The 12,517-nt window shown below is 31.7% G+C and overlaps 1 protein-coding gene across 1 annotated transcript in view; it reads left to right on the forward strand.

The window, feature by feature from the left end:
- Positions 1-8,260, forward strand: part of LOC111696177 (sodium/hydrogen exchanger 8) — a 15,660-nt gene extending 7,400 nt beyond the window's left edge. The window contains exons 7-17 of the mRNA XM_023465726.1: positions 12-101; positions 863-935; positions 1,203-1,271; positions 3,171-3,240; positions 3,391-3,481; positions 3,865-3,974; positions 5,062-5,149; positions 6,021-6,125; positions 6,790-6,878; positions 7,289-7,348; positions 7,437-8,260. Of these exons, the coding sequence (XP_023321494.1) occupies positions 12-101; positions 863-935; positions 1,203-1,271; positions 3,171-3,240; positions 3,391-3,481; positions 3,865-3,974; positions 5,062-5,149; positions 6,021-6,125; positions 6,790-6,878; positions 7,289-7,348; positions 7,437-7,524 (933 nt within the window). The 3' untranslated portion in view covers positions 7,525-8,260. The remainder of the gene's footprint in view (positions 1-11; positions 102-862; positions 936-1,202; positions 1,272-3,170; positions 3,241-3,390; positions 3,482-3,864; positions 3,975-5,061; positions 5,150-6,020; positions 6,126-6,789; positions 6,879-7,288; positions 7,349-7,436) is intronic.
- Positions 8,261-12,517: the final 4,257 nt, after the last annotated feature.

A 12,517-nucleotide genomic window follows, 5' to 3' on the forward strand; every position in this document is an offset into this window, starting at 1 on the left:
TATGAAGTTAGGGAGTTCATCTGTCTGGAATTATGGCGATTTTGTTCTGTGGAGTTGTAATGAGTCATTATACACATTATAATTTATCTCCTGTTACTCAGGTCTAGCCATTTATTTTTTCATATTTTTACATATGATAACTCAATATTTTTATTTAAAGAGATCATTTTAAAGAGAGGCATATCATGCCCTTTTCACTACGGTACCCTTAATAGCGTGCCCCATTTTTAAATCCGACTTTCCACAAATAGCTCAAAAAAATATTTCTTGAATTTATCATGTCATATATCATTTTCTACGTAATTGTCTAAAAACAGTAAATCCGTTAAAAAATGTTAAAAATTTCAAAAATTGACTGAGTTAGACCAAAAAACTGCATATTTTTTTTTTTATTTTTAACAGATATGATGGATAATATTATATCTATTAAAAATGAAAATGAAAATTACAAAATGATAATTGGAGAACACTAAGTTACAATTAGCTTCCTCTGGAATATCATAGTTTTCAGATTGTTTGCGTATTTGATAGAACTCTCATGGGCCGTGATCAAGAGCTAAAGTGATTAGCTTTCAGCCTAAACCCCCTTTCATTTTTCTCTTATAGTTCTTTTAAGAGCATTATTTGATCAAATTGGGAACTTTTTTTGCCTCAAAATCTCAGGGGGGAAGGTACCCCTGACCCCCCCCCCTTTGTTAACGCCCGTGATTCCCAATCAGAATTTAAATTTTTTTAATTCCGTTTAAATAGTTATCAATTTATCGTCCTAAAATATTAACATTAAAACTGCGGATTTTTGCATTTGTGGGAACTTTTAACTACACCTAGCGGTAGAATTTGTAACTAAAAAGTGTTCGTTTAGATAACTATGCAGCAGACTATGAGAACTCTAGCGTTTGTTTGTGAAAGCTGTGTTTTTGCATATCTTGGCTTAGGTAGTTAAATAATTCATAAATACATTTCATTCATATATTTGTTTATTTATTTATTCATTCAATTATCCTTTTATCCCATTTAATCATTCATCCTTTCATCCATTCATTTTGTATTTTTTATTATCATTTTCTTTATTTAATTTCTTTGCGTCTTCATTCCATGCCTTTAATTTTTATAATTATAATGATCATGGATAATGGATATTTAGGTCAAATTTGTGAATACCTATTAATTTTGTTTATAACCATTTTTTACATTTTTTTCAGGTATCTTCTCATTCCCTCATCAAGCTGAAGTTTCACTGATTATTTGGGCTCTAGTTCTCATATTACTAGGTAACAATAATTTATTCATCACTAGTAGAAGTACCGGGCGTTGCCCATGTTCATCAGACTTTAATTTGCGTGGCTGTCCATAATGCGATTGTAGCTGTCTTCCCTTGGCCATCTTAATATTTTTAAGTTGATAAATCAAGTGAGACGTCACCTATCCCTTTTACATTTCGGGGAAACTCGAGGAAAATCGTCCAAACTAACCAGAAAACGACCGCTTGCGCCGAAAAGGATTCGTCATTTATTCTATATCACTCAAAGGAGCTAATTATGACATGTTTGGCATTTTCTACAGCTCTCTAAGTGTTACGGTTTTGCCGGCTTTAGGTAGCAAACATACATACATATAATTTCTGACGCTCTGCTATTAATTATTCTGTAAGTTTATTATTAACTGCGGATTTTTGCATTTGTGGGAACTTTTAATTACACCTAGCGGTAGAATTTGTAACTAAAAAGTGTTCGTTTAGATAACTATGCAGCAGACTATGAGAACTCTAGCGTTTGTTTGTGAAAGCTGTGTTTTTGCATATCTTGGCTTAGGTAGTTAAATAATTCATAAATACATTTCATTCATATATTTTCTTCATTTAATTTATTTGCGTCTTCATTCCATGCCTTTAATTTTTATAATTATAATGATCATGGATAATGGATATTTAGGTCAAATTTTGTGGATATCTATTAATTTTGTGGATATCTATTAATTTTGTGGATATCTATTAATTTTGTTGATATCTATTAATTTTGTTTATAAGCATTGTTATCATTTGTTTCAGGTATCTTCTCATTCCCTCATCAAGCTGAAGTTTCACTGATTATTTGGGCTCTAGTTCTTATATTAGTAGGTAACAATCATTTATTCATCACTCACATAGATTCAGTCTTCTTATAAACACTCTCATCGATTCTTAAGACAGGGTTGACTTTGAAGTGTCGCAACGCCTTGGGCTTAGATTTTACCGCTCTAACTCACTTATGCTTTTCTGTAGCCCTTTACATGTTCATTTTAACACTGTAAAGCACTTGTTGTTAGCTTTGGTTCTTCAGAAGTAATTGGCAAAATTATTACAATTTAAGCTTGAGAGCTTGAGACCATTGAATCGCAGTGAGTAGAAGTACCGGGAGTTGCCCATGTTTATCAGACTTTAATTTGCGTGGCTGTCCATAATGCGATTGTAGCTGTCTTCCCTTGGCCATCTTACCTTTTTAATTTGGAAAATTCAAGGGAGACGTCACCTAACCCTTTTACTTTTTGGGGAATCTGGAAAATCGTCCAAACTAAGCAGAAAACGACCGCTTGCGACGAAAGGGATTCGTCATATATTCTATATCCCTCAAGGGAGCTAATTATAACATTTTTGGCATATTTTTCAGCTCTCAAGTGTTACGGTTTTGCCGTACATACATACATACATACATACATACATACATACATACATACATACATACATACATACATACATACATACATACATACATACATACATACATACAAGGGTGTAATGCAAGGAAAGTTAATTGCGGTCGTGTATACTCTGCGTACATATTGAAATCAGTTCTCTTTGGGCGGAATTTGTAAACTAAACAAGAATAGATACATCAGTGTTCGTTTAGTATCCCTGGAGGTTAAAAGCATTAAATTTTGATAATTATGATAATTCACATAATAGTTTCCTATGAACAGGATATTTTATTGATTATTTTATGTGAAAGATGGATCCCATGTTAGGCTTTGACATCTGTCTTGTGTTTACATTACCGCCCAGAGAGAGTACACTGCAGGACAAAAGATGTGTACACTTCTGATTTCTGAAATAACTTTCCTTGCATTACATCCTTGCATACAAATAATTTCTGACGCTCTGCTATTAATTATTCTGTAAGTTTATTATTACTCAGGTCGAGCTTTGAATATATTCCCCTTGGCAATGCTCTGTAATAAGTTTAGATCACATCAGATCACTAAACGGTAATTTTTTTAATTTCAATTTTTTATAATCAAAGTTTTTCATGCTCATGTTCATTTATATGCTTATGTACATGTCCTTTTGTTCACACACTTGATCTTGATCTTGATCTTGATCTTGATCTTGATCTTGATCTTGATCTTTCTGTTTAGTATGATGGTGATTATGTGGTTCAGTGGATTAAGGGGTGCTATCGCCTACGCACTTTCTCTTCATCTTGAGTTTAAAGAGGAAACTAGAAAGGTAACAACTTCTCTTCTCTCTCTCTCATGTCTCTTGCACCTTCCTTTCTCTCCCCGTCCATCTCTCCCCCCTTCCAGTTTTCCAACTTCCATTCTTCCTTTGAATCCTTCTATTATTTTTTTTGCTTTTTAATTTTTTTTAATCCCTGTTTTCAGTTCACACATTATTCAAAGATTACTTTAAATAACAGATACAGTGCGACTCAAAAGTTTCGACTTATTCCCGAAAAATAGTGAATAGAAAGCAACAGTTAAAATAAAAATTTCGCCTTAAAATCCTTAGTACGCTATATAGTATATATCACTGTATTTCTATCTAAATATCTATCTATCTATTTGTCTATCTGTCTATCTGTCTATCAGTCTATCTATCTATTGCTCTAGGTACTAGTGACAACTACCCTAGTTGTAGTCCTGTTTACAACTATAGTGCTAGGAGGAGGAACTATGCCACTTATGAAGTATTTAGAAAAACGTCTTGGTGGGTCGGGCAGGTAATCATTTATTCATTTATTCATTTATTCATTTATTCATTTATTCATTTATTCATTTATTCATTTATTCATTTATTCATTTATTCATTTATTCATTTATTCGTTAAATCGTTTATTTGTTTGTTCGTTTGTTCGTTTGTTCATTTATTCATTATTAATTTATTTATTTTTTCCTCTATCCGTTTATTATTAATTATTAAGAATCATCTTGATATTGGAATGAAAGTATGATAGCCTTGGAAGTCTAATTTGATTTGATCTTTAATTAAAAATAAGCAGAAAGTAATTTTAAAAATTTTCTTGAAAAAACTTTATAATTTCTTCGGTAGTGTGGAGACGTATGACTTACAGGGTTAGCCAATAAGGATTAGACTTCATAGACGACTTTACAGAATGTATATTGTCTGCTTCTTTATATTCATGATTTCCTACAACTATAAACTTTTTTTCTTTGCCATATCATTCAATGTGCGAATAAAACACTTAATTTAACTTTGGAGTCGTCATATTTCAAGAGTTTTAGGAGGTCGTCTTTACAATCTCATTCTTAGTGGGTAGCCCTGTAGTTGTGGTTCTTATTCTAAAAAGTGAGCAATCCTTTTATTATGAAGTTAGTGAGCAATTCCCTTATTATGAAATTAGTAAGGAATCCCTTTATTATGAAGTTAGTGAGCAATCCCTTTATTATGAAGTTAGTGAGAAATCCCTTTATTATGAAGTTAGTGAGCAACCCCTTTATTATGAAGTTAGTGAGCAATCCCTTTATTATGAAACCCCGTCCATCTCTCCCCCCTTCCAGTTTTCCAACCTCCATTCTTCCTTCCTTTTTCTATCCTTCTATTATCTTTTTTTGCTTTTCAATTTTATTTTAATCCCTGTTTTCAGTTTACATTATTCAAAGATTACTTTAAATGACAGATACAGTGCGACTCAAAAGTTTTGACTTATTTACAAAAAATAGCGAATAACAGAGTAAATCCTTAGTACGATATATATCACTGTATTTCTATCAAATATCTATCTATCTGTCTGTCTGTCTATCAGTCTATCTATTTATTGCTCTAGGTACTAGTGACAACTACCCTAGTTGTAGTTCTGTTTACAACTATAGTGCTAGGAGGAGGAACTATGCCACTTATGAAGTATTTAGAAAAACGTCTTGGTGGGTCGGGCAGGTAATCATTCATTCATTCATTTATTCATTCATTCATATATTCACCTATTCATTTATTTATTTATTCATTCATTCATTTATTCACCTATTCATCTACTCATCTATTCATCCTTTCATCTTTTCATCTTTTCATCTATTCATCTATTCATATATTCATCTATTTATCTATTTATCTATTCATCTATTCATCTATTCATCTATCCATCTATTCATCTATTCATATATTCATATATTCATATATTCATCTATTCATCTATTCATCTGTTCATCTATTCATCTATTCATCTATTCATCAATTCATCTATTTATCTATTTATCTATTCATCTATTCATCTTTTCATCTATTCATCTATTCATCTAGTCATCTGTTCATCTGTTCATCTGTTCATCTGTTCATCTGTTCATCTGTTCATCTGTTCATCTGTTCATTTGTTCATTTGTTCATCTGTTCAAATGTTCATTTGTTCATCTGTTCATCTGTTCATCTGTTCATTTGTTGTTAATTATTAAAGTCCTCAAAAAAACTTCATAATTTTTTCGAAAGTGATTTCTTGGAGACGAATAACTTACAGGGTTACCCATAACGAATAAGACTTCAGAGACGACTGTACTGAATTTATACGGTCTGTTTCCTTCATAAATTCATGATTTCCTGCAATAGTAAACTTTTTTTCTTTGCCACATCATACAAGCGAATAAAAACTGTATTGAGGCCAGAATTCTTAAATTAACCTTGAAGTCAACATATATAAAAGGTTTTACGTCGTCTTTACAGTCTCATCCTTATTGGGTAACCCTGTAATTGTGGTTCTAATTCTAAAAAAAATTGTGCATTATGAAGCTATTGAGAAATTCCTATTATTATTTGTCAGAAACCGCAGCGCAGGAAGAGAAGGAAGGAGGTTACCCTCTCCAAAACTAGAGAGTTAGGATCTGCTGTAGAAAGTGAACCTCTCTCAGAATATACTGAGGAAGAGGTAAATAAAATTCTTACAGGGTGGACCTAAAAGAAAACTTTTACAGGGTGGACCAGAAACAAAACTATTAATATGGTGATAAATCTGACAGGGTGAACCAAAATAAAACTCACTGACTGTTTGGACCAGAAATAAAAATGACAGGGTGGACCTGAAAGGGTTGATGAAAAAATTAAAATTTATTTGTTTGAAATAAACATATCATTTGTATGGATCTGAAAGGCCGTAAGTTTAATATGAGCAAGAGCTATCCTGAGCGCTGCAGGTTGATCTGAAAGGATTTATGTTTAGATTGATCAGAGTTATCCTGAGCGCTGCAGGTTGATCTGAAAGGATTTATGTTTAGATTGATCAGAGCTATCCTGAGCGCGGGGTTGATCTGAAAGAGTTTATGTTTAGATTGATCAGAGCTATCCTGAAAGTTGGGTTGATCTGAAAGAGTTTATGTTTAGATTGATCAGACCTATCCTGAGTGCTGGGTTGATCTGAAAGAGTTTATGTTTAGATTGATCAGAGCTATCCTGAGCGCTGGGTTGATCTAAAAGGATTTATGTTTAGATTGATCAGAGCTATCCTGAGCGCTGGGTTGATCTAAAAGGATTTATGTTTAGATTGATCAGAGCTATCCTGAGCGCTGGGTTGATTTGAAAGGATTTATGTTTAGATTGATCAGAGCTATCCTGAGCGCTGGGTTGATTTGAAAGGATTTATGTACCTGGATTATAAAATCTTTAGACCATTCTTTATTAGAAGGTAAAAATGATTGTTATACTCACTACATTTGTTTTTTAAAAGTTAGTCTTATTTACAATTTATAAATATGGGGTTGGGGGTTGTTACCTTTTTAGATAAAATGTTTTACATTATTTTTATACATTTTGGCTATATAGCTCATCACATTAACTTGAATTGTTCATATTTGTTATTTTTTCTATTTTAACATTTTTTTGTTATCATTTTAGATTTACACAACAGGAGCTAAAGGATGGATTTTTAGATAAAATGTTTTACATTATTTTTATACATTTTGGCTATATAGCTCACCACTTATTAAAACCGAGAAGCGCTTGATTTTTTAACTTGAATTGTTATTTTTTAAATTTCAACATTTTTTTAATGAACTTGTTATTTTTTAAATTTTAATATTTTTTTAATCATTTTAGATTTACACAACAGGAGCTAAAGGATGGGAAATCTCATGTGACTAAACTTACAGATAAATGGTAAATACTTAATTCTTTCATTATTGTCTTTTATTATTTTTTATTATATATGATTTGTATATATTTATTCTTTATGCATATTTTTTAGGTATAAAGATATCAGAGCGAGTCCTGTCCATTCTGAGCTTTCTGAGATAGAACTAGATCTCGCCAGTGATATCGAATTGTCTCAGTAGTCGCCATTTTGTAAAATAATGTGACCGCCATCTTGTCAAATCCGTGAACCGGTTTTAAGAAAATCCGCCAAATTGCGGATTTGGGATTTTATTGTGGCATTGTTTAAATCCTCGAATTAAGATGGTTTCCAAAGAAATTATTTTTAACATATCCTCTACACGAAAATCAATCGTATTCCTGTGATATTTAGATTATAATATTATATGAGCTTTTTATAAAATTTACACTATATTGTGTTTATTAGTTGAATTATTTGTTAAAAAAATTCTCCGTGATCAAAATTAACATAAATGTCGAGATATTAGAAAGTAAAAACTCAGTTTTAATAGTGCTTTGTCTACTGAATAATATTTGTAAAATTAAATTTTAAACAGAGATGTAGAATTTTTTCATATACGAGGCGAAACATTTTAGCATTATATTTTTATTTTCTATTCTTTATTGTTTATGAGAGTTCCCGTTTGAGCACCAAGAGATGTCAAAGAGGAAATAGACAATGGAAATAGATCAATGCTTGATCCCCAGATAAAAATTCTGGGGGGCATCCAGCATCCTTCAGTATTACCCCACCTATGTTTCCCTTTCCCTGGGAATATAAAATGGTGGTGTATCTTATCTCCGATATTGCAGTAGGTTGGAAAGTTAGTAGGGGGGATGTTGCCTATAGACGATGTAACGTAACATTACCTATAAAATGCATTCACTTGAAATAAAATAAAAGGGATCAGAGCTAAATTCGGCAATTTTCTAATATAATATAATTACTCCTCTTCATTATATCAAAGTTGAAAATATAATTTAAGCATTAATTTGATAAATTGGAGAAAGAGAAATCTTCATGACTATTAATAGTAAGTTTAGCCTAAACCTGATCTTAATAAGAACATGTGTAAAATGTGTAAAATGTTATGGAAGTTAGAAATTATATCTTTAACATAATGATGCGGCGAAAACTTCTATGACTTTGTGATTTAAACTCGAGATTTTTATTTGATGTTTCGTATGGTAGTGTATATACAGAAAAATTTCATAATTTAGTTTTTAGCTTCTTTTATGATAATGTTTGATGACAGAAAATGTCGTCTTTTTTGTTTGAGTTTTCGTAAATAAAAGTTTGATGAGGTTTTACTGAACCTGATTTCCCCACTTAGAAACGAAACTTTTAGACCTGTGTGTTCACTTAAATTCAATTTAAATATGCCTGAACAAAACATTGAAACCCTAAAAAAAAGTTTCTACAATAAATACAACAAAAGCAAAAAGATTTTTAATTGTTTAGCTCAACAGTTAGCCAGGGGACTGGTGCATCTAAAAGGGGGTCCAACGACAAAATTTACCCCCTCCCCTCCTTTAAATTGCAAAATTTTATCTTGAATAATTGAGTTATTATACGTTTACTATTCTTAAAAATTGTAATAAATCTGAGTTCCAGAATCAATTGAAAAACTTAATGTTTTTTTTTCAAAACCTTGAAAAAACACTCATACTGTTGTAACAATTTTCTGACAGGGGGGCCTAGGGCCTCATCTCTCAGAAAAGTAACAGTTGTCTCAATCCTTTTTTTCGAAATAGGAGGTTTTAAGGGGGGGGGCACAAATAAAGGCAAAAAGTGACCCATCGACTTAGCTGAGACAGAAGTACTCCACTGTTTCGGGCATTTCAAGTTGAAGGGGGCAGGTATCCCTATATATGTATATGACGTATCATACTTATTGAAGTCAAACCTGTTTCCATCATTTTCCTCCAAGATAAAAAGTACAAAGAACAAAATGTTGTTTTTTGGATTATAGTATTTTATTTTGATGAAATTCTTTTCTTTTCTTTTAGAGAAAAGAATATGAAATTATGAAGCGCGCTTTATATATATCTATATACATGTTTGTTACAAACAGCCACAGGTCTATATGTGCACGCACGCTAGAACTTGTAATGGCAGCGCCCGAGAGTCCGCGCGCCCCTTCTCCAGTTTGCCGGCAACCTGCCGTTAGGGAACATCCGCACGCGCGCGCAGTGATTCAAACTCCCGCATTTTTAAATTTTTAAAAAGTTTATCATTTCTCTTTTTAGAGGTTCTAACTTTTGACAGATGCATTGGTTTTAAATGATTATGAGAGTATTTTTACAAATAAATGAATGATAGAGAGAGAGAACACAGGTAAACCCAGGATTGTTCTAGAAGGTTTTTACCGGAGGGTTTCTGCCCACACAGCCACAGGTCTTACATATACCCAACCTTTTCAAGCAGTATAATAGATAGATAGATAGATAGATATGTAGATAGATTATAGATACAATAAGATACACACATACATCATGGATAGATTATACATGGAAACATAGATAGATAGATTAATAGATAGAGAAATTCATAGCTAAATATATACGTACATAGATAGATACCTTATAGACATATTGGTGTGACTTGAAATGCATTAGGAGAGAATTGTTCAAGGTTAAATACAGTATTTATTACATACCTTACATACAGAGATTTCGGTTTTTATTAAAGTATCTTCCTTTGTGAGTAATCTTAAGTACATCGTAAATAAATGAAATTTGGCAAAAATATTGAAAGATATTTAGAAAAATAAAGTTTTATCAAGAATTTTGACGCAAATGACTTTAACAAAAGGTTTGTAGAATGAATTTTATGATATTGAAATGAAATTGCTCAAAGTTGAAGTTTGTCAGAAAAAAAAACAATTTTTCTACTTAAGATTTTTAACCTACTTATTTAATAACTTTTATGCTAACAAAGTTTAAGTTTTAGTTTAGTTTACGATTTACGATTTAAAACTAAGGGAATGGTATCGATTTGTTAAAGGAGGCCACAGCATCCCTTAAAAATGGTTTTGAATCCTGAATCATCCCTTAAAAACCTGTTTTGCCTTGAATCCCCCTGTTAAAGTAAGGGAGTGGCATAGTTACCTGTCTAAATTATAATCCACGGATCATGTTTATTTATTGGATAAATACATTATGTTGCCTCTAATGAACTTGCATGAACATCATGAACGCATCATATTTCAAGCGCAATCTTCCGTTAAATGCCGCAACACTTTTCCAAATATCACGCCGCCATAACTGTGCACTAGTCAAGCAAGTGCATTTTAAGGTATTTATTGAAAAATAATCTTAAATCCTACGCAACAGATGAATTGTTGTTAAACTCCCAAACGCTTGAAACATGACTTAAATAACACAATAATAGCATATTGATCAACGAAGGAATTGCTTAATAACTGGACAATTTTCATAAATCAGTTTTTTTAGAAACCATTCAAAGTCAATATTTGCACTTTGCCGAAAATTATATTTGATTTTAAAGGAATGAAATTTTTGTTTGCACAGTTCACATTGCACAATGCATAAGGCCTCTTTTAGGCAAATTCTAACTTTAAAACTTGTTTATTTTTTGTTTGTTTATTTTCTTGTGGTTTTATAACCTTTTTAATCATCGATTTTGATGGTTATTATATCGTTAGAACTGACGAGGGTCAACCCAGACTGAAATATATTTTCAATAAAATGTGGAACTAACATCTTTATTTACTCTACAAGAGGTTTGGCCCTTCATCATAACCTAAATTTTAAATTTAAAAAGTACATTGTTACCATGGTTACTGGTTGTTGCCATAGTAAGGGATAGTGCCCTCCAGCCCAAAAACAAATTTTTTACGCATTGTCATTGAATATCTATTTTACGCATAGATAACATTTAAAATGCGCGAAATATTGCGTTTAGTGACAGTACGCAAAATATCACAGTGGTAATAACCCTTGAGCCCTTAGCCTTGACATTTAAACATCTTAAACCATACGCAATCTTGCATCAGACAATAGTATTTTTAAGAAATTTTCTGAACATAAACAAACAAAGAATGGAAAATTTAGACAAATAAAAATACGCGCAAGTTTTATTATTGAAAATTCGCAAATCTAGAATTTGAAATGTATTTATTTTTATTCAAGGTTTATTTTGTTTATGCTAAAGTCTAATCCTCTTTAGAAAATTCCAAGATCTATAATTTTCTCATGACACGCAAAGATTACGATAAATAAAATGAATCTCTCCAATATTTATGAAAGTTGATCATGTATGTTTATGTTCTTTAACACGTAGAACATGATATTTATGTCATTGTTTCATTGTATAACACACCGGAGAATAACCTATAATTTGCCAGCCGTGGGAAAAGGGGGGGGAGATTAAAGGGGAGGGATGGATGAAGGGGGGAGCCAATTGAAGACATGAAAAGGTCGTTTAGAGGTTTTCAAACATTAAACAAGTAAAATTATCTTTAAATTTTGCAGTTCGAGTTTATTAATACAGTGACCGCTATAATCTAGTGGTACGTAGGAAAAGACTTTCATTGCGTTCTAAAGATTTGTGAGTTTTTTCTCTTTGGATATTATAGGACAAAAAAAACAAAAAATTATCATCCATCAATATATCTATTTCGAGTTTTCAAACTAAAAATGACGGTTTTATTAATTAATGATTTTCTGACTGTCTTTACAACTATCCTTCTGTATCTTTTAAATCTTTAACTGACGCATAGGGGTTCTAAATGGAGGGTGGGTGGCTTGGCATTTTTATAGGGGGCGGTCCCCCCCGCCCCTCGCTTCATTTCAAATGTACTTAGTTTCGCGGTTTTCAGAAAATTAAAGTAAGCGGCGCCAAATTTGAAAAGTTGGGTTTAATTTGAAACCTACCATTTTGTTAACCGTCTTTGGAATTGAAGATAACCTGCATTTTAGATAAATTGTTCTTGTTGGACCGAAAAAAAATTAATTAAACTTGCTTATAATGAAATAATTCACAATTCTTCTTAATTTACGTTAAAACAAAAAAAGAATTTTCACAATGCAATTATATTAAGAATCCATGAAATTGAAAAATATATATTTTTAGTAAATGTAGAGAACATACTTTTCCTTAGTATAGAACACTTTGATATTTTACGGTACCAATTCAGAGATAGCTGCCAA

Source organism: Eurytemora carolleeae, unplaced genomic scaffold (genome assembly GCF_000591075.1).
Source record: "Eurytemora carolleeae unplaced genomic scaffold, Eaff_2.0 scaffold80, whole genome shotgun sequence".
NCBI classification, from domain to species: domain Eukaryota; kingdom Metazoa; phylum Arthropoda; class Copepoda; order Calanoida; family Temoridae; genus Eurytemora; species Eurytemora carolleeae.